At 33.8% G+C, this 23,066-nt stretch overlaps 2 protein-coding genes across 3 annotated transcripts in view; one reads left to right on the forward strand and one right to left on the reverse strand.

The window, feature by feature from the left end:
* LOC144836907 (cyclin-dependent kinase 9-like) overlaps positions 1-23,066 on the forward strand; it is a 400,420-nt gene that overhangs the window by 36,082 nt on the left and 341,272 nt on the right. The gene's annotated exons all lie outside the window — the stretch shown is intronic.
* On the reverse strand, positions 894-19,376 carry LOC144838353 (organic cation transporter protein-like). Its single transcript, XM_078693692.1, has 12 exons — positions 19,079-19,376; positions 14,520-14,905; positions 13,811-13,914; positions 13,447-13,601; positions 12,951-13,119; positions 12,076-12,205; positions 5,781-5,874; positions 5,627-5,666; positions 4,817-5,025; positions 2,178-2,286; positions 1,813-2,022; positions 894-1,033 (listed from the first exon to the last, which is right to left on the reverse strand). The coding sequence occupies exons 2-12, from the start codon at positions 14,889-14,891 to the stop codon at positions 943-945; spliced, it is 1,683 nt and encodes a 560-aa protein (XP_078549818.1). The 5' UTR covers positions 14,892-14,905; positions 19,079-19,376; the 3' UTR covers positions 894-942.

The raw sequence follows: 23,066 nt of genomic DNA on the forward strand, positions 1-23,066 counted from the left end.
TTTAGAATTGCATAAAACTGAAATAAAAAAATTAAGTTACCATTAATTTTTTAGCCAAAGTGTACACAAACTAGCAATATAAAATAATACTCAGACATGTTGGTAACATTTTAACAGTATGTACTGTTAATAACCTACTATTTAAAAAACACTTACTATTATATAACACTCAAAATATATGTTATTACTTGTTTGCATAGCTAGCCCCATTATTGGGGACATTTCGCCGTCATTGACATTATGTTGACATAGCACAACAATGAGAGACATTAATTTTGATGAGAAGGTCATGGAACACTAATTAAAATAACTAAAAACCTGGGACCTGTAACCCTAGGTAGGGACCCTGACGGGTACTCTCCCTCCGGGTCAAAAAGATCCCGAAACTCATCGGTGGGCAGGGGCGTTCAGGACTATTCCTGATGATTACCCAGCCTATTTACATTTAAAATTAAACATCAAGACAAATAAATTATATATTTATCAAAATCAGTAAAATGGTTGTTAAAAAAGTATCAATTAGGAGGCAACTGAAATGACGCCTAGATTTTAAAATAGTTTAAATTAAATTGTCATTTAATTTCAATTATGGAAATATGAACAGTTACTATTACAGTAGCTAGAACAATCTAAACACGTTTACAGACATTTCTACAGGCTAGCATTTTAATAACCTAATAACATTTACAAAATATTAATATTTGTGTAGCTGTGATTATTGCTATTTCAAATAAAATCTTCAATTTTACAGATCTTTCAGAGCTATCAATAATTTAACTTGTCAAATAGTGCAAGAAGGTGTCTACAAGTGCGCAGAATACGTATGCTAACAATCATTTTAAGGATGGCAAGCAAATGAATTTCACAGAATTCTTCAGATTGCATGGTAAATTGTATTCTTTATATTATTAATTAATAGTATTTATTTATTAGAAATTGGGTTCAAACTACCAACTTCTCATCGACTTCGTCATCGTCAGCTACAATTTTCAGCTGGTGTGCGTCTCCATTCGATTTATTTTGTCTTGACTTTCTGAACAAAAAATTAAAATCAGGATATTGAAAAACTAATAGAAAATTAAAAGTCGTTAAATTTCAATTAATAATTGGTAAAAAATGTTTTTTCGTAATTAATGGTGTTTAAAATGTGAAGAAAGCAATTATGACGATTCACAATCATGAAACAGTTGTAGATATTTCTTAAATTAGTAGTTTATTTGACAAAAATACTCGTACCAATTTTGTTTAGGTTAGTAACTCACTGTTTGTTGGAAGGTCCAAACAAAACAATACTGAGAATTAAGGTTGTCAAGTAACTACGTAAGTTCGAAACCTCTACTTTATGACTTACATTTCCTACCTGCTAACGTCGAGAATCAATTTTAAAGGCTTACTCCATGTTTATATTTTAATTAATAATAAGGCACTCGGCTATTAAAGAAATTCAATAAGTTATAATAGTAATAATGGTAGGGGTCTTAGGTCTCAGACAAATCACACCCCAATGAACCGTCTTGAAAGTGGATTTGTTTTAACACACGTTTCCAGTATGTCTGAAGTTGGGATCAAACCACTGTTAGTAAATTAGTAAATTTCTAATAAATAATTCTGCATTCACTCTTTCCGTTCCACGGAACGACGGAAGGTGACACCGAATTGTGTACAGTATTGAACGGCACCGTTTCCGTTCCGTGAATATAGCTATCTGAATTGTGAGAATAATGACCGAGCGTACAACGCGATACACAATCAAACACTGTATCAATGATTCTATGGTTCATCTTTTCAATGCTTAATCATAATTATACTTACTTTCCAAATGTCTCTCCTTCTTCAATTGTTTCTGGTAAATTAGTACCCATTGTTTCTGGTAATAATAATCCAAGAAGACCTGCAGTAACCGACAGAGAACTGAATAATACTAGTGGTAGCGGTTCCCATATGTCCGAGATCACAAGTGCTAAAGGTGAAATGACGCTTCCTAGTCGACCTGACATAGAGGCTAAGCCCATTCCAGCGCTCCTAAAAAAATAAGTTACATCTCCTTAGAAATCAACCATGACTTCATCTTGATTTTGTGTCGGATTTTGGAAGACTGCTTTAAAGATATTAATTAATTAATATTAATTTTGATAACAAATAATAATTGTAATGTGTTATCAAAAAAATACATTTACCTAACAGGAGTTGGAAACAGCTCAGCCGAGTAGACGTAAACAACGGAAAAAGCAGCAGTAAGTGCAAATTTTCCTGACATTGCAACAGCCACTCGATATACACCCGGGGCTATAGAAATAGGTACGAAGAGTATGAATAACGATTAGTTGTTTAGAATAAACTTACATTACCTACCTAAACATACGGGTAAATCATTTAACGTTTTACTATTTTTAGATTTAAAAAAATACTATATGCAAGGTACCGCATATGAAGTTTAGTCACGGTGAGTGAATGTATGATTTTCACTTCATACATTTTATCACTTACTCCAGGTGTATTAATTGTAATCACCGTCGGAGAAACACGGCTATATACAAGGCTGCAGTCGCGCGCTCAAGTTAGTGTTTACCGACCGACCGACCAACCTACCGACCGACCAACCGACCGACATAGTGAGCTGTAGAGTCGCGTTGAAACAAAGAAGCAAAGGGAGAAAGAAATGTAAAATAATAAACAAGTCAAAAGTGGGTTGATTGCATCAATAGTTGCAGGCCTTATATTCGTCGTCCGTTGAGGGCGCATATCATAAATACGCTACTCGTTCGCAGTTTAATGTCTTGTAATCTAGCCTGATGCGTTCCAATTTCCTTATATTGTTATGAAAATTCTAGTGTTTTGGTGAATTCTAAAATATTATGAACATTATTGCCTGTTTTTATTTAAACCAGAAATCCTGGTTAATAGGTTGTTGTTGATAAACAGGAAAAAATCAAATGTCATTCCTCTACATAAAAAAGGCAATAAATCTCTTATTGAGAACTACCGCCCTATCTCTATACTTTCCAACTTTGCAAACATTTTTAGTGCAGTTTTTGATATAGTATATGAATACTTTGTGGAAAATAAACTTCTTACTCAATTCCAATCTGGTTTTACACCAGGTGACTCGACAACGTATCAACTTCTCTATCTTATAAATACATTTATTAGAGCTTTAGAAAGAAGTAATCTCGGTATTTTTGGATATTTCCGATAAAGTTTGGCATAATGGGATTATATACAAATTAAAACAATATGGAATCAATGGTACTAATGGTTTCAAAGTTACTTAAACTCACGTGAACAACGTGTTATTATTGAAGGAACTACAAGTCCTTGGGTGACCATTACAGCATGAGTATCCCAAGGATCTGTTTTGGGTCCATTTTTATTTATTGTATTCATAAAATAATGATATGGTTGATAATATCAAATCTAATTTTAGTTTATATAAAGATGATACTTATGATATTTGTACAGACCGTAATATTTCAGAAAAAAATTTTTATGGTGATCTTAATGTAATTTATAATGGGCAAAAAAATGGAAAGTAACATTCAATGCTAAAAAAACAAAAGCTATATTTTTTACACGTAAACATTTAGATAACTATGTTTAATGTTGAGCATCCGCTTCATTTCTTATGTTATTGTCCTTATTATAATACACAATGAGATGTTCTACTTGTAAGCGCTAACTCAAGTATTGAGGATGCCAAAGAGTTTTCTTTAACGTATAATTTTACATTTTTAAGTGAAATTTTTATTTTTAGATCCGATCTTCTTTCGACTTGTGAAAATGCTTTGTTGTTTTATGCTATTATTGACTGTCAGTTATTATAATTATTCCTTTCTATTTATAATATTGCATTGAACACTTTCCCAACACCAATACTGTAGAGGATTACCTATTCAGTTCTACAGGCTGACTACTAACTTTTCATTCCGTCTGTCATTCTACCAACCTACTACCGAACCAGATATAACAGCACTTACAGACTTTTCTACAGGCCTACTGAATTTCCATTTTAAGTGGAAAAATGTCAATAAGCTTTTATTAATAACATTTTACTAGGACAAATAACGGTAACCATCAACTAGCTCGCTTCCAACGAATTGTCCCGCTGTCCCGCTGTCCCTGGTTTTCAAAATATTTAATCATAACTAAATAAATGAATTAATTTTGGAAACTAATTTGGAAATTTAATTTCGGAAACTAAACTAAGTTTACGTGAACTGGTGTACTTATCATAAGATAAACAAGGCCATATACATGGCTGCAGTCGCGTGCTCAAATTTGAGTTAGTGTTTACTAAACAACCGACAGACCAACCGACCGACCGACCAACCGACATAGTGAGCTGTAAAGTCGTGTGCAAACATAACCCTTGCACGCGACTACAAATTTCCCCATAATGAATAAGATCACCGCACGCAATGTTGTAGTCTGATGTATTCCCCAGGGTCACCATTCTACGCCTTGCTTACTCTTGGACACTGTTGTTGACCATCACTATGTACATGCATATGCTCGGTTTATTTTAAGGTAACAGAGTACATTTGTTGTAAAAATAATATATACAATAATGTTTTCGTCTTTAAAGGTTAAAGATGTGAAAAATATGTAGATTCTAATAATGTAGGCGACCCGGCACTATTAAAACCAGCATCATAGGGATTGATATTTTTGTCTTGCTTTGTGATGCACCAACTAAGTTTGGTGCGGTAATTGACAATATAAAAATAACTGTTACGCGGCTGCTGAAGTGCATAGGAATTGATTTTACAATAGAGTTGTCAATATATTTCAAATGTATCAAAACATAACGTTGACTCACCAATAAAAATAGTTAGTAAACAGCATGCTCCACCAAACAAGATAACAAAAGCCAGTATTGGACGCCTTCCAAAGCGATCAATAGCAAATATACTAAAAATACAAGCGGGAATCTCGACTAGTCCAGACAACATAAATGCAACATAAGGGTCAATGCCAAGATCAGCAGTGCTCAGTGAAAGACCAAAGTAGACCATGACAACAACAAACCTGAATAAAAGAATAAATAATATATCACTATTTTTGTTTTTGTTAGCGTGTGCATATTATCTCCTTCATGCTTTAAACTTTGTTTTACTGCTATAAATGACAATTTTCTTGTAACCAAATTATCATATTTTTTACACTCCTCCTCTACACCGGTTTCCCCTCCCTCTGATTTTTTCCAATATAATGCAAATAGAAAAGTGATTGAACAATAGAGATTTATGTAGATTTATGTGATTGCAGAAGTTTTTCAATAAATATTTTTCCCTTACGATAAATATTTTCTTAGCCGAAGTGTGAATGGTGAATACAGCCACAGGAAACTGTTTGAGTTAGATCAAGGCAATCAAACAACAGGACGCTAAGTTTGCCTTAACAGGCGTTTCATCTTATGTCTGATGGTGCCATCCGATTATATTGGTTAGATGTGTACAGTAACAGCCATGCAGTCATATGACCAAATCAATCTTGGTATAGGATCAAACCACTTTGGTTGTGAAGATGGCGAATAATTCTTGTTCAACCTTTTGAACATTCCTGGTACCAGATGACTCTTTTGTTAAGGTACGCTCTGACACTAATATTTATTTGTTGAATAGCACACCTGTTCCTAAAGCACATTGTTATCAGTTGGATGTCATATGCTGTATGTTAGAGATACAAATGCTGCTTGGTTTTCGGCCGTTGTGACCATTAAATCACATTAGATGTAATAAAATTACCATATTTTAATATTTTGAGAATATATAATAATTTACATATTGTATTGTACATAACGTTGAGCGTTTTTTTTCGAAGGTTAGGAGTACGAAATAAATCAAGTGCTGTGTATTTTCTATCTGATTTTTCTTCCTATATAGATTTATAAGAATGATTAGTTTATGCCTAAATTTATTATTTATCACTGACATGAATTATGAGTACTAGATGGTTCTCAAATACACAGTAATTTCAGCGTAAACAAACTGGCGATTTCAAATGTACGTACCACAGGACTATAAATACATTGTCGTTTTCAGAAACGAATAAATATACATGATGATTAATGTAGTCAACTAAAATTAGCACCCTGGGAATTAGGCCTACTTCCAAAGGAGAAACTTGTCTTTAAAAAGAGTCCAATTTTTTTATTTGAACTCATTTAAACAAACCCAATTTGTGTTTAGTATATAACATTAGAGTTGAGGGATGGGGAAGAGGATGGGAAGAACAATTTTTAAATATATTCTTTATCCACTCAGTAACGAAATATTGTTTTAAATGTTTATAGGCCTATCAATAATATACCAGCACGAAACACAGTAAAACATTTACGATTTAATACTTAATATTTAAAACTGTCCCTGTTATAGTCGATTGAAATAGTAAAGTACATGTAATGATACAGTACTACGACGTTTATATTTTTTATAATTATTAATTAATACAAACGTTGAGAAACAATTGTCAGTAATAAAGTTTTTATTTGTATATTATGTGTTTAAATATCCAGCAGTAGAGCCTACCCACAGTCACATTAATAAATGTTCTTTGTATATGTGTTTATATATCTAACAGTAACCACATTCACAGTAAGAAAATTTCGATTCAAATGGCGACCAAAAATGGTAATACGTATCTACAATATTAGACCGGGCGCCCAGAAGATTTATTCATGTGAAAAGCCACAAAAGGTCTGATGGTCTAATTATGTAGATATATGGCCAAGATTCAATAATCATTATTGCTGCCGGGTCCTATCCTGTAAATTTACCCTGGGGACACCAAATAAGAGGGGTAAAAAATGGATTTGTTCATGTGAAAAGATAAAAAGTTGACATTGTTCCCATATGTGTATACAATGTTAAAACAGCAATGACAGCAACTTTATCCTGTAAGTTGCCCGAGACAGTAGCCCCAAGTGACCACTAAAAAATGGTGTTATTCATGTCAAGAGCCACACGGCTAATTCCTTTTGCATTGTAACGGTTACACATTGGGGTGCACAAAAATATCATTGACAGCAACTTTATCCTGTAAGTTGCCCCAAACAGTAGCCCAGAAATGCCCGTTGAGCCATACAAAATTTAATCACACGAAGAGCCACACGGCCAATTCCTATTTTATTGGAACTGTTACGTCTTGATAGACGAAATTACTCATGACAGCAACTTTATCCTGTAAGTTGCCCCAGACAGTAGCCCAGAAATGCCCGTTGGATCCGGGCCTACAAGATTTAATCACACGAAGAGCCACACGGCCAATTCCCTTTTTATCGGAACGGTTACGTTTTGGGATTGACGAAAATACTCATGACAGCAACTTTATCCTGTAGGTTGCCCCAGACAGTAGCCCCAGACAGTAGCCCAGAAATGCCCGGACGACACAAATGCGCTTAATCAAATTGCCGACAGTGACGAATTCTTAATACTTCTTAATGAATATGAAGAATTTTTACATCGTACTATAAAGGGTGAATTTGGCAACACTGCCGCATATTGGGCTATTTACGTGTACCTTATCAACCGCTTGTATCGTCAATTCCAGCGTGCAGTAATAACGAATGATGTGATTCTGTACATTAATGTACTACCGTATTTGGTTGAAACATTCTTTGCTCTGAACCGGCAAAATTATGCTCGTTGGGGTCAATTTTATTAAAAAAATGAAGAATTTGGACTTCGCAGCATTAGATGCCTTTTCAACAAGACGAACGAAGAAAACGTACTCTAGAAGTCCAATAGATCTTACATTCGAGCAAACTGTTAACAGAGATGCTGCGTCATCGGAGTATGGCTGTGTCTGAAATGAAGTCCATGAGTGGAATTCAACCCGGTGAAACACCAGCTAACCAGTTACGTCGACGGAGGATTGAGAGAGATAATAATGATGTAGACAAGTTTCTCATTAAGCTAAATAGTACATACAATCCATTCGCCACTGATTCACCAGGTAAAGCTGCAAATGACATAACAAGTACATATTTGCTGGGAACACTACAGGAAGGAGCCTTATCACGGCAGCTATTTCACAAAGAATGTGTTTCAGACGAAACAAGATTATTATAGACGGTCAAGCGTATAAAGGTACGCAATTTTGCTGCTTCAAACATACATGAAGAAGAAATAATTAAATGCAACAAAAGCTCTTGGTGCAGCTGAAGGTGTTCGTGATGCTTTTGGATACTTGTTATCATAAGACGACTACAGATTTGCATTATGTACTAAGTTTTCCGATCACTTAAATACCACTAGCTATTGCACATTCCGATGGTACTCCAACAAAACAGAGAAAGCAATTCTTGCGAAGATTTTAGAAACAAGACAATCTAGTTCACAAAAGGAAGATACTCCCGTGACCGACACAACTCTCTTTGATGGCGGACTTGTTTTGCATGAAGTTTTACCTCGTCATAATGTGTCTACATATGGGAAAATCGTTGCAGATATCATGATTAAGGTATGTTCAGACAGTGGAAATTCTGTTCACCCGTTGCTGGTCAAATATATAGAACCATCAATCAAAGATGTCGAAATATTAAAGAGAGGTGCAGAGCAGAACGCCAAGAACACATTCATTATAATAGGACCGGATCAACAACAGCAAAAAGAAGGGTATAGATCTATTAAAGAATGGAGAATTTAAGGAAGCTCTAGCACAGCTTCTTATAAACGATGTCCAGAATAATTGTTCGGTCATCTGACACAGACGTATTTCACGACAACTTGAAAAGAAACAACGTGGTTTAAGCGAAGCACTCGTTGGTTTCCACGCCCTTACCGGATGTGATTTTAACTCGGCTTTCTACCGAAAGGGAAAGTCAATGCCATTTACGCATTTAGAGAAAAATTCAAAACATATTGCTGCGTTAATATCACTCGGTAATGATGAAGGTATTGATAAATCGGCGATCACTACATACATATGTCAGATTTACGGTTTCAAGTCGTTAAATGACATAAATGAGGCAAGGTATCAGTCATTTATTAAGATGACATAGGGTAGGAAGGGTGTTCAGGTGAAGCAAATAAACTGTTCATCGTTACCGCCATGCAGCAAAACACTTCATCAACATATTTTACGGGCAACTATATATCTATGGTATGGAGGCGAGCAACACCCCAGAACCAACAAAACATCTGCATCCGCTGAATTGTGGATGGCTTGACGATGAAGATGGTCATTATGTGCCTCGTTGGTTTGAAGGAACATCTCTACCAGAAGAGTTGAAAGAAGCAGAATGCGAATCAAAAAACGTAATGAGTGATGAAGCAAAGGATGCAGTCGTGTATGATTCCGATACAGATATTTCTAAAGATAGTGAAATAGAAGACATTGACTATGATAGCCAACCATGGAGTGGTGACAGTGAGAGTGAATATTATGAGTATGATGATGATCAGTGATAATTAAAACATACAGTGTTTTCGCTTAATCGGAATTATTTACACTGTAGCTTATGTTATTATTTTACCTTTTAATAATTAAGTAATACAATCACATGGAAACTTATAAATATAACAGAAAGATTTCACATCTATGTAAAATGAACATCAATATGTTTTTTAGTGAATAAGGAGAATTAATCAATTCAATAGAGTACGCTACTGATACTGACTACTACTGACACACTTGTTTTATAAGGAATCAATGTTAGAATTAATTTGTTAGTTAATACTTTTAGTATCATAGTTTTATATTTTTCAGTTGATATTACTACATTTAAAACTTACTGTCTGTTTTACACATATAGTGCATAAATAGTAGATTGTGAAACCAAAGTTTACTATGGATATGATGCAAACATTAACTGGTTAAAGAAACACATTATTTTTATATGATTTGAAAATATAAATGTTAAATGATAACACTTTAACAACATATTTATAGTCATACCTTGTAAACGGAGTTGTTGGTAGAAATAATTTAACAGTGTTATTTACTGCATTAAGATTCAAACGTGTTATCACATTTATGTGTTACGTAAGTTACGTTTTGCGTTGTTTTTTAGTTGATGTTACGAAAATTTAGTTTTGAAACAACTAGATTGAAACCAAACTTAATATTATCACTGTAAACCGCATTCTTTGCATACCTGAAATATTGGTAGGAAAATAGTTGTTAACATTTGATATATATAAATCAATGTACCAAGTATTGTTTTGTACAACAATGTATTAACTAAACTCGATTAAATAAATCATAAATTTATTCTAATTTGTTGTTTTTTGGTAGGGTTTGCGATCATAGTTTAAAAGATTATCCTATTAACCATGCAATAGCCGGAAAATGTCTAGGCTACTGATTGGGACAACGTGCTAAAGTTCCTGTCGTGAATACATTCGCATATTTCAAGTCATAAAAGTTCCAATAAAAAGGGAATTGGCCGTGTCTTCGTGTGATTAAATGGCCCGGACCCAACGGGCATTTCTGGGCTACTGTCTGGGGCAACCTACAGGATAAAGTTGCTGTCATGAGTATTTCGTCAATCCCAAGACGTAACCGTTCCGATAAAAAAGGAATTGGCCGTGTGGCTCTTCGTGTGATTAAATCTTGTAGGCCCGGACCCAAACGGGCATTTCTGGGGCTACTGTCTGGGGAAACTTACAGGATAAAGTTGCTGTCATGAGTATTTTCGTCTATTCCAAGACGTAACAGTTCCAATAAAAAAGGAATTGGCCGTGTGGCTATTCGTGTGTTTAAATTTTGTATGGCCTAACGGGCATTTCTGGGCTACTGTCTGGGGCTACTGTTTGGGGCAACTTACAGGATAAAGTTGCTGTCAATGATATTTTTGTGCACCCCAATGTGTAACAGTTACAATGCAAAAGGAATTAGCCGTGTGGCTCTTGACATGAATAACACCATTTTTTAGTGGTCACTTGGGGCTACTGTCTCAGGCAACTTACAGGATAAAGTTGCTGTCATTGCTGTTTTAACATTGTATACACATATGGGAACAATGTCCAACAACTTTTATCCGTGTGGCTTTTCACATGATTAAATCCATTTTTTACCCCTCTTATTTGGTGTCCCCAAGGTAAATTTACAGGGTAGGACCCGGCAGCAATATTGATTATTGAATCTTGGCCATATATCTACATAATCAGACCATCATACCTTTTGTGGCTTTTCACATGAATAAATCTTCTGGGCGCCCGGTCTATATTGTCAAAGTATTGCAATACTTATCTCAGTTGTAGGTTTATTCTCTAAGGGCCCATAAATTTACCTACTTGTGTTAAGCCAAGGGCTCATAAATTTACCTACAATCTGGGAGTTTGAGAGATTGGAATGTTCCATTCATCGCAAATCAATACATTTGTATAAACGTATATTAAATCAAAATAGTATTTTTTAAAAAGAAAATCGGCCTGTCTTCAACATTATGATACTGTACTCGAGCTGTTAAACCGGTTTTCAGCTATTAAAAACAATTATCGTAGGAGGAGATAGGAAAATGCGAAGCATCCTCGTATTATTGTGTGCGGGTTCTTTTCAAGAGGACATCCATTAGACAGTGTATACCACGATTTATTTGGAGCAAATCGTTGAACCTAAATTCGTTTTAATTGTCAATAACTAATTATCTAACTCAATTGTATTAGTAAACAGGGTTACATCAGGTGATTAAAATTAGTACCGAGATTCTAACCAACTTTATATACAATCGAGTAAACATTTTAGAAATAACGCGCGATTTACCGAATTTTGCCCTTACGTAAATTTATATATAGATAATGAAAGCTACAGTATTATTATCCATTAGGGCCTATATATATGCAAATAATTATAAACAGGTAAGCGAAAATGGAATGGAAATTTAATATTTAATATGAAAACATTTTACATTTAATAAAAAATAAAAAGAATTTAGGAGTACAGTAGACAGTATAATGAACACAAACATTGATTGTCGACATAAATTTATCTGAATAATACACTAGTAATTGATTATTTAATTAAACTCTATTTCTATTTCTATCCTCCATCCCTCTAGGGATGGAGGATGCACATACCTCGCATAATAACTTCAGTATGGCGATCCCAATGTATTGATATGATAATGTTTACCTCGAGTTTTTCATCAAACGGATGTTCAGGAATGGTAACTTTACTAGCACGAGCAGCTCTGTGTATGATAGCTTCTGCTTTTGCAACTTCTTCATGTGAAAGCAACCATCTTACGGACTCTGGCAGGAAGCTGGTAATATTTAAAATTATCATAATTTATATTTATCTTAAATGTATTTATCGAAATTAAATGTCGTTAGTATAAAATACAAATGGAGGGATTAAGGAAATGTACTGATATTTTTTTTTTTATCAAAAATGAATAAGTCGTTTCGATGTTCCAATCACAATCAGGCCTATTACCGGTAGTTCAAAGTGTTATGGAAATAATACCAGTGTTTTTGGCACTGTTTTCTGGTGCTAGTACAGGTACCTGTATTCTATAAAGTTGGCTTCATTGTGATATTAAAATGGCTGATAATGATCTGTTCAATGCATTAATCGCTGTGATTTATATTATAGTTCTATTAAATCGTTACACTGATTTAACGACTTCGCTTAATATTCATTGTGATAGGTATGTAATAAAATAAACATCGGAATAAAGTAGGCCTCCTGTTGTTAAATGTTTCTTTACCCTAATAATCGGTGGTTATTTCTATTTTTTGTTGCTTATGACTTTATTTCAGTTTGGGTAATGAGACAAATAGGCTATTTTTACTTCTAATTTGATTTCTTAAAAAAAGTAGTCAAGAATGTTTCGTTATTTTTGTTCTTGTTCAATGATTTAAAACAAATGTAGGCCTATTATTGAAGTATTGAATTGAAGGATACATTGTATATCACACTAAAATGACCGTTAGATTATTGATTGCTTATTAGTAATGAATAATTAGCGATATAGCGATATAATGATTAATTGAATCAATACTTACGGCATGTATATTACAGCGACAGCCGTAGGCACTGACAGAACAATCTGTAGCTTTCTCCAATCACGGACCAGGTACCCTAAAAATGCCAAAAGCATAATGCCAAGAGCCCAGTATATTGGAACAACATTTCCAGCAACATTTCTCCACTTCAAACCAACGAGTTCAGTTGCTATTTGTAAGATAAAAAATGTAAAATGGATTGTTAGAATGTCAATAAACCTGACGTGTAAGAAAAAATATATAATAAATGTGTTGAATCCTTTAAAGTACACTCTATACACACTCTATGCTGTAATAATGTAAGAAATCATTTTTTTATTTTTAGAAAACAAGTTGATCTGAGTTTCTAGAAACATGTCAACATTTAATAAATGATGGTTTTAAACCCCCACTTTTTGACGAATTACTTTTAATATTTTACGAATGAATTTTCATTTACCCACGTGTCCCGACACGCTTTGGAACATGGAGTTTATGGAAAACGAGTCTCTCTTACCGAAGACAAATGTTATAAGGTATATGCCCATACTCGCAGTGGCGATAAGAAATCGAAGGCAGACATAAGCAGCAAACGATTGAACAAATGCTGTTATCAGACCAAGAGAAGACTGTAACACTGCACATATGATCAATGTTGGTTTACGACCAATTCTGTTAAATAAATAAAATAATTAATGTTTTCTGTACAGAAAATATGTAAGGTGCTAGTTACTTAAAAATCATTCAAACGAAGTTAGGGTAAATCAATAAATCTTAATGAGACTAATGGTTGTGTGTCTTTTAGATAGTAAATCGATCTTGTATATCATTATGTTTGATTATTCAATAATAAAAGGGTAAATAAAATGTAGAATAAATACCTATCTGCTACAGATCCAAAGAAAATCGAGCCAACCAGTAGACCAAAGAAATATACAGACTGCGCAAGTGCAGCACTTCTCTTGTGTTTACATACTAATGTGAACTGGATAAAACAGTTTATTTATCAGGAATGTATAAAGAAAAATAAAAAAAAAATTAATATCTGCAATCATGATAAATCTTATCGTTCATTCAGCCGCTAGGGTATATGTAACCAACGATATACATCGTACAAAGTCATAATAAACTATAATCAGTAAATTCTCGCCAAGTCTGTATTTTGTTATTCTACCAGTCGACAATTTGTGCCTAGAAATAATTAGTTGATGCCGTCAAAATTGTTACATATTACAATGGCAGGTTTAGAAAAACTAAGTATAAAGTGCTTCACTTAAAACAAATGTACAAACATTTCTTCAATGCTAACGTGAATAAGTTACATTATAACCAATCAATTCAGATATTATATTGTTAATGTATTGTATTGTATTATAATTATACGTGGTATAAAATAGGATAAGCCCTTTTAGAATTATGCCGAAAAAATAAAATGTAACGAAATAAAAAGACGTCATATTACCAGGGAAGAGTGAATGTGTGTAATTTCACTCTTCCCTGATATTACATTAGGCCTACTGTATGTTTATCCCCGATAAATACATACTAGTTAATGGTAAATATGGTGGAAAAGTATTAATTTCAACTTACGTCTTCCTGTATTGTATTAGTATATTGAGAATGATCAAATTCGTAACCATTAGTACATTCCTCCAGAGGAGCATTTTCTGTAACATTGAAGTAAGAAACGTATTGCATACAGTTATGTTCATTCCGTACTGTATCTTCATCATCCACAGGAACACTGAAGCTTGAGTTCTGCAATTGACATTCAGCTAGAGTAGTACACTTTGTAGTGAGGGTGTCCGGAGGAGCACACCAATGGTCAGAGGCACCGCCTAAGAAGACCTGGCCAAGATGGTGGAAAGCTACGGAAAAGGCCAACATACAGTACCAGTGGTACACCCATAACTGATACGGACTGAACTCTCCAATTCGCGCCAAAACGTCATCTAGCTTCATTGTTTCTTAAAGTACTGCAAAAAAAAAATGATACATAATTTGAATCTGAAAAAAACAATTTATCATTTTTATACTTTATAAAGTTAAATTTACCACAATGTGGAATGTAAAAAGGATGTAACAAAGGACTGAAACCACGGATCATTTTATCTGTTTGTCCATGTCACTGTCAATACCTAAGGCAAATGACCAGAATGAATCAGTAGATACTGCAGTAATGAATAATTAATGAGCTGTTATATTGTTACATCGTCATTATTATAATTATTAATACAAGATGTTGAAAATATTTAAAATGAATTTTTTAGTCGTTAAGTTAAGTTAATTATTTAATATTTCAACTGACCACACCATTCTAATGATTAATTATTCATAAAGATATTCACATTGAAACTGATGAATTATATGATATTGTACTGTAGTTGTAAGTTACCATCTACTAGAGCATTGCGTCTCTACAGTACATTATTTGTTTGAAGTAGAATACAATTTGTTTTCTAAAGAATACAACTACTTGTTATAAACACAATAGGCAGGTTTCGCATTTTACGAATTACTGATACCGATACTGCTGATACGTCATGCGTATTTCGATATCCACAGACTGTAGAAAAAGTTGTTTCGCGCTTGACAACGAAATACGTGAATAGAGGGCGCTTTACTAAGTAAATATTATGATTGCTCACGTATATAAAACATACCAAATTGACTATTACGAATTCTCAACTATTACCACAGTACGACTGTACGACGAAGTACGGCTGATTTCCTTGTTAACTTAAAGGGGTTATTTAATTACTGAATTCTGATTGGTACGGTAGTAACGGAAATGTACTGGAATCCTATTGGATGGTAAGGTGGTAGTAGACTATGTCCATCCGATTGCAGTAATAAATAAAGTTGAGCCACCTGCGACCATTACAATTTCCTACCGTGCTAATGTAGGAGTGGGGAAATGTTATGCTTACTACTGTTTCTTTATATAATTAAGAATTAAGAAGAATAAAGAATACACTTAACAATATACAACAAATAATATTAATGTACGATCCAGTTTAACACTGTTCTCAACTATAGTCATTTTGGTATACAGTACTTGAGTACAGTGATAAAGGATAAACTTAACAAAATATAACAAATAACATTAATATACGATCCCGTTTAACACTTTTCTCGACTATATTCATTTTGGTATACTTGAGCACAGTGATAAAGAATAGGATAAACATAACAATATACAACAAATAACATTAATGTACTCGATCCTGTTTAACACTGTTCTCAACTATTTAGTCATTTTCATATACTTGAGCACAGTAAAAAACATAATAACACTTAAATATTTGTAGATGAATATGACGCGGACACGTACATATGTTGATGAGTATAATTGAAAAATGACAACATCATCGGCAAAAATACTACATGATCCTGGGTAAACATATTGAGGAAGGTCATTTATAAATAATAGGAATAAAATTGGTCCTAAGACACTACCTTGTGGTATGCCAACTTCGACTTTTGTTTTTTTAGATAATTTATTATGACATTTAACTATTTGTTTACGCTGGGAAAGATAACTTTTGAAACATGTAATTTCATTACCTTTTAGCCCATAATTCTCCAATTTAGTAAGTAGAATTGTGTGATCAATGGAGTCGAAGCATTTAGATATATCGAGAAAACAGGCTCCAATCAATTCACGGTCATTTAAATTTTCCTTCCATTCATCCACAACACGATGGAGGCAAGTAACAGTGGAGTGGTTCTTTCTAAACGCATATTGGTCCACGCTTATGAAATCATTTTCATTTAAATAATTAATTAATTGATTTTGTATTACTCTTTCAATAATTCTCGAAATATGGCATACCACAGATATTGGTCTATAGTTACTCATAGTTTGCTTACATTCCTTTCCTTTATATATAGGTGTTGTTTTAGCCAGTTTCCAATCATCTGGCACTGTACCTGAATCAATAGATAAGTCTATTAACGAGGAAAGGGATTTTGCTATACTAAGTGCACCTATTTTAAGCAACTTTGAATCAAAATTCCAAATATCTAAATTACTATTTTCAGACAAACTTGAAAGTGCTTTTTCAATATCCTCACATTTTACCTTTTCGAATTTAAATTCATGGATACATACGGGATGTTTCCATTCGGGGCTCAAATTATTATCAAAAGATTGTGAAATTGTATTCCCTATATTTGAGAAATAATTCTTAAAATCTTCACAATTTAGGTCTGTATGGACACTATTTCTATTTTTATCTTTACCAATGGTCTTGCTTAATTCTTCCCATAGTTTTTTTGAGTTATTTTTGTATTTATTTTCAACATTCGCATAATATTTAGTCTTAGCTTGCCTAATTTTGCTGGTAACTAAGTTACGGAGTTCACGATACTTAATTAAATGTGCATCACTTTCAGATTTGAGAGGACCTTTTCATGGTCTCGTTTATACATAGTTTCAATAATATCAGGAGTCATCCATGGACAAAAGCGATCTTTCACGCGCATTGTCTTTAGTGGAGCGTGTTTATTACATATACTTAAGAAGGAGTTCATCCAATCATTCCAAAAAACGTTTATGTCCTCATAATTAAAAATACTATTTGAAAGAAAAAGGTTTCTATTTAAGTCATTTATAAAAGATTCTTGATTAAATTGTTTAAAGTTCCTAAAAGTTATGCTTTTGTGTTCGTTAACTTTTTCAATAGCTTTAATACATGTATAGATAAAACAGTGATCACTAAGAGAAATTTGTGCAACCTCAGAATAAATATGGTTGTTGTCAGGAATTGAAGTAAGTATTAGATCAATACATTTTGCAGATGTGTAACTCGCGTAGGTTTATGTATTAGTTGTCTAAGTACAAACATATTCTCTATTTGGTTTATAGGATTTGAGTTCAGGTCAACATTAAGGTCATAATCTATATTAAAATCTCCTAAGAGTACAATTTCCTTGTTTTCGTTTGCCACTTTCTCGAGCATTTCAATAATAAGATTAATATAGGTTTTTTTTGCGTTAGGGGGTCGATATAAGCTTCCAACAAGCAGATTATTTTTTTATTAGTGATTTCAATCCATAAAGCTTCCATATTGACACATGAATTAAGTTCGTCTCTTTCAACATAGGGAATTCCTTCTTTTATGTATAAACACACACCACCTCCCCTGCTTTTTGTTTTACCATTACAGATTGTCATATTCCTATCTCGTCTGATTATATTGTAACCATCTATTTGAATAAGTACATCACTATCGTCTGTATTTAACCAAGTTTCAGAAATGCATAAAACATCCATTAAAATTACCGTTGACATTATCCTTTACAATATCACTATCATTCACAGTATCATTATCGTTGTCAATATCGTTATTATAATTATCACGGTTTATATTTGTAATATTAATATTAATTTTGTTTTTATTATTAGTTTTATTATTATTTTCATTAATATATATGTTATTTTTATTGTTAGTTTTATAACTATTCTTGTTTTTATTAATGGTTTTACGGTTGAAACTACTAAGACATGGTACCAGTGTTTAATAATTTATTGGGATGTTGCCATCATCCACACTACTAACTAACATTTTTGCTTTTAATTGCGTTTCATCATTTTCTACCCTCTCATTTGTAGGAGCTTCTGTTTTAGCATTTTGTAATTATTCAATTTTCAACGTAAGACAATCAATCTTTGCTTCAAAATCAGCCATTTTCTCTATTTAAAAATTCATTTGTTTTCGATAAAACAAGCACAATATCTAAAAGCTTAGTTATGTCGGTAGGCATCGAACGGCATATTTAACACGGCCACACACCAGATATTTCTTCATCAGCAATTTTGAGGCATTTTGTATAGTACCAATGGCCACACATGCAACATCTAATACTGTCGCCTTGGGTATTACCCTTTTTCAAGCAGTTAACTATACAAATTTTACCCGGTTGATCACATTTCTTAGGCTTATCAGCCATTGTGGTCTTCACAGAAGAATAAACACTTGAAGAATAAACACTTGAAGATATGTTAATTATTCAGATTGTGGAATTCGACTCGTAAAGTTTCATAAGCAAGATACAGGAAGGTAAAACAATCAATTGTAAACGGGTAAAACTTGATTGCATAGATAACGAAAGTTAGAAATGAGAAGAAAAATCTGGTAACTTACGAGCACGACCGCAAACGAGTAGAAAATCAGGTAACTTGGGTCGGTAGTCGAAATAAAACGTTTAAAATACTGCTCACAATCAACGGGGCAAGTCTGCTACGGATTAAAATGTGTAGTCACAATCTTATGATCTAAAAAGATCTGGAATGAAGCGTCATCCAGGCCAAGGGAGTGCCCTTGCAACAAGATTCAGAGCGGGCGATTTGAATGCTTTTTTCCGCACACGCACAGAACCAAATTATAATACAGTGAAATCTATTGAATAGCCTAGAGAGCTCTCACACTGAACGTCTGAACGCTTCGGTGACTGCGTACATAATGATGTTGATGAGTAGGCCTTCAAATTTCGGAAAGTCCATGAATTACTACGGAAATTCAGCCTAATAATTATGGACGTACGGTACTGAAGTAAAGATAAATAGGGCCCTACACGATTATGATTTGGCCTAAAAATTGGCCTTAGAAGTCGTCAGTTGGTTTATTTAAAGTCAAAACTGTAACAAATCCCTCACTATTCAATCAAACTGTTATTATTATACTACTATATTGTTGGAAAATGGATTGCGTGATATGAAAATGGATTGATAGTAAAACGTAACAAAGATACGTTCCTGTCTGGTTATTAGGTATTCATGCAGTGATAAAGCGGAGGGTTATTTTTGTAGCGTTTCATTTAAAATAAATTTTGTTACAAAGAAATATTTAGGTTGTGAAGGTCGTTAAATTCGTTTGCGCCAGCATTAATGGTTACCAATTTTAACAATTAAGTATTCAACAATAATAAAATGCCCTGCAACTCTGTAACTACTTTATGACTAAGCCTATCAAGATCCGGGTCCGGAGGACACGGATCCCACCACCACGTCATACTGCTTGATGTTTATTGTCGCTAGAAGAAATGATACCGCTCGTTCGTTGCTTCCTATTAAGTTGAGTGCAAATCATTCTAGGTTTATGTTTCTTCATTTCATAACAGGGATATAGTCTTTGTAAACTGATATGAGCGGCTTCTCTAGCAAAATCCATTATGAAGTAATAACAAGGAATAGCGATAGGGGCCTACAATTCGTTAGAGGCTCACAATGAATGTAACCAAATCTGCGCCACATAGTATGTATTTATGAATAGTATACTATCTACAATCATACATAGGCCTATGCCTTTGTATGATCGTAGAAAGCCAACACAAATGAAACAATATGCCTGTTTCTTTCTTAAATTGACTTATGTATTTACAAATTATATTAACATAGTTATCGACATAGTCTGAATGTTTATTTTAAATTTGAACATTACTCGCTAACTTGAATAAGATTTAGCTGCCAAAATAAATGTCTAAATACTCCACCTTTCTTCACTTTGTTATACAATCAATGTTTGCTATCGCACGCATCCATATACACGGGGTACCAAAATGACCGCAATGTACTGGAAACTAAAACCTTCTCCGGGTGCGGGGAAGGTATTGTATTATAGCCTTGAAGGGTAGTAAACTACTAGAATAAGGTGGGGAGAGGTACAGTATGATCTCTGCAGCGGATATTTCTTCTAGTAACATAAAGTTCACAGAGTCGCATATCAAGAAAGTACCAGCCTGTCTTACTGCATAGCAAATGAGTATGTACATAACTACTTAACACTGATTAAGATACATCTTAATTATCAATTTGAATTAAATATTTAAACATTTTCTTACCTTACACAATACCTCCTCTCGGTATCGTCTCATAAAACGAAATAAACGACACGGTTAATCAGACTAAAACGTATCTTTGTTAAGTTACTATCAATACAAGAAGAATATAATAGTATAGTAATATAATTGTATTTGAATAGTGAGGGATTAGTTACAGTGTTGAATTTGAACAAAAATCCAAAATGAACTTGCTGTTATAATACAAACAAAATTATTCAAAGAAACGCTCTACTACACATTATAAATAGATGTCGGTCAAAAACCTTGACTCCCTAAAACAACGACAGCTATACTAAATGTATTCGTGATTTTATTTCATCTCTGGCTTTTTACACATTACCGGACTTCCCATCTAAATTATGTCACATTAATATGCTTAAAAAGTATGCCGAAAATGTTTCTAGCGATGTAAAACTAAATTGTGCGGCTGTAGCTTTTAACAATGACGGTGGCTCGCAGAATGATTTAAAAGAAAATGGCAAGGAATATGATTTAAAACTAAGCAACTCTGATATAATGAACAACTTAAAACAAATTTATCAATTTATCAATAGAACAACAGTGTCAATTAAGTACACTTGTGAATAAATGGAATGGTATATTTTCTGACACCCCTAACTAGTGTAACAAATTCTGCATTCCATGATATTATTGTCTGGGATACACAACCTATTAAACAACATCCTTACAGGGTGAATCCAATTAAAATGGAGTATCTTCATAAGGAAATTGAATATATGTTAGTAAATGGTATAATTGAGCTTAGTAAAAGCGACTGGAGTTCACCATGCATGCTTGTTCCTAAGTCTGATGGTTCATATAGACTCGTGGCAGATATGCGAGCAGTTAATATCGTTGTTCAAAAACAGACTCGTATCCAATTCCGAGAATTGAAGATTTAATAGATAAGGTTGGGAACGCAAAATTTGTTAGTAAATTTGACCTTTTAAAAGGCTACTGGCAAGTGCCGCTAACGCCGCGCGCCCAGGAAATTTCTGCGTTCTGTACCCCGTTCGGGCTTTATCAATACAGGGTGATGCCGTTTGGCCTTAAGAATGCGCCCGCGACGTTCCAGCGAATGGTAAATCGATTTGTAGCTAAGGTAGAAGGCTGCGAGGCGTATGTTGATGACTTGATAGTATACAGTCAAACTTGGGAGCAACACATGCAACAGCTCAATAAAATGTTTAAAGCCTTGTCACAAGCCAACCTAACTGTAAACTTAAGTAAGAGTGAATTCTGTCACGCTACGGATACTTATCTCGGACATGTTGTGGGGCAGGGAAGGGTTAGACCCATCAGGGCTAAGGTTGAGAGTATTTATCGGTACCCAGCACCCACAAACAAAACATCGTTGATGAGGTTTTTAGGGATGGTGGGGTGCTATCGGAAGTTTTGTCCTAATTTTTCTAGCGTAGCAAGTCCTCTTACAGAATTGATTAAGAAGAATGTAAAAGTTTAGTGGTCGGATATATGTGAAAGTGCCTTTAGAAAAATTAAGTCTATGCTAATGTGTGAACCAATCCTTATAGCACCGGATTTTAAGAAACAATTCAGTTTGTATGTAGACGCCTGTGATGTGGGGATTGGTAGCGTTCTCATGCAGAAGAACGTTGATGGGATAGAATGTCCCGTATGTTATTTTTCTAGAAAATTAAGCAAACATCAAATGAATTATTCGACTATTGAGAAAGAATATCTTGCACTATTGGAGTCGTTGATGTATATCTAAGCACTACCGTAGACCCAATACTTGTGTTCACTGACCACAACCCGCTTACCTTTATTTATAAAATGCGAAATAAAAACCAGCGGTTGCTGAGGTGGGGATTAAATTAATTGATTAAGAATACAATGTTGAGATTAGGCATGTTAAAGGAAAGGAAAATGTGATTGCCGACGCTCTGTCTCGTGGGGTGTGAACACTATATTAATGTAATGTAAGCAAAGAAAATAGATATTATAAATGTAATGCAAATGAATATAGATATTATGAATGTAATGCAAATGAATATAGATGTGTAAAATTAAGAATTATAAAATTGAAAACAGAAAAAAAAAATTAAAATGTTGAAAAAAAAAAAAATAAACAAAATATATGATGTAATTGAAATTGTGTAATAAATTAGAGATGTTTTTGTAAATACCAGTGGTTGGTGAGGAGGCACCAAAAGTTTTCCTGTCGAAAAACTAACTTCAAGGGGGAGAGTGTTACGTGTGACGATAATCAGGTGTCGCATGCAAATGAATCAAGTCGCCGGTGGTCAAGTGGACGAATCAGAAGGGAGCGTG

Source organism: Antedon bifida, chromosome 3 (genome assembly GCF_963402885.1).
Source record: "Antedon bifida chromosome 3, ecAntBifi1.1, whole genome shotgun sequence".
Taxonomy (NCBI): domain Eukaryota; kingdom Metazoa; phylum Echinodermata; class Crinoidea; order Comatulida; family Antedonidae; genus Antedon; species Antedon bifida.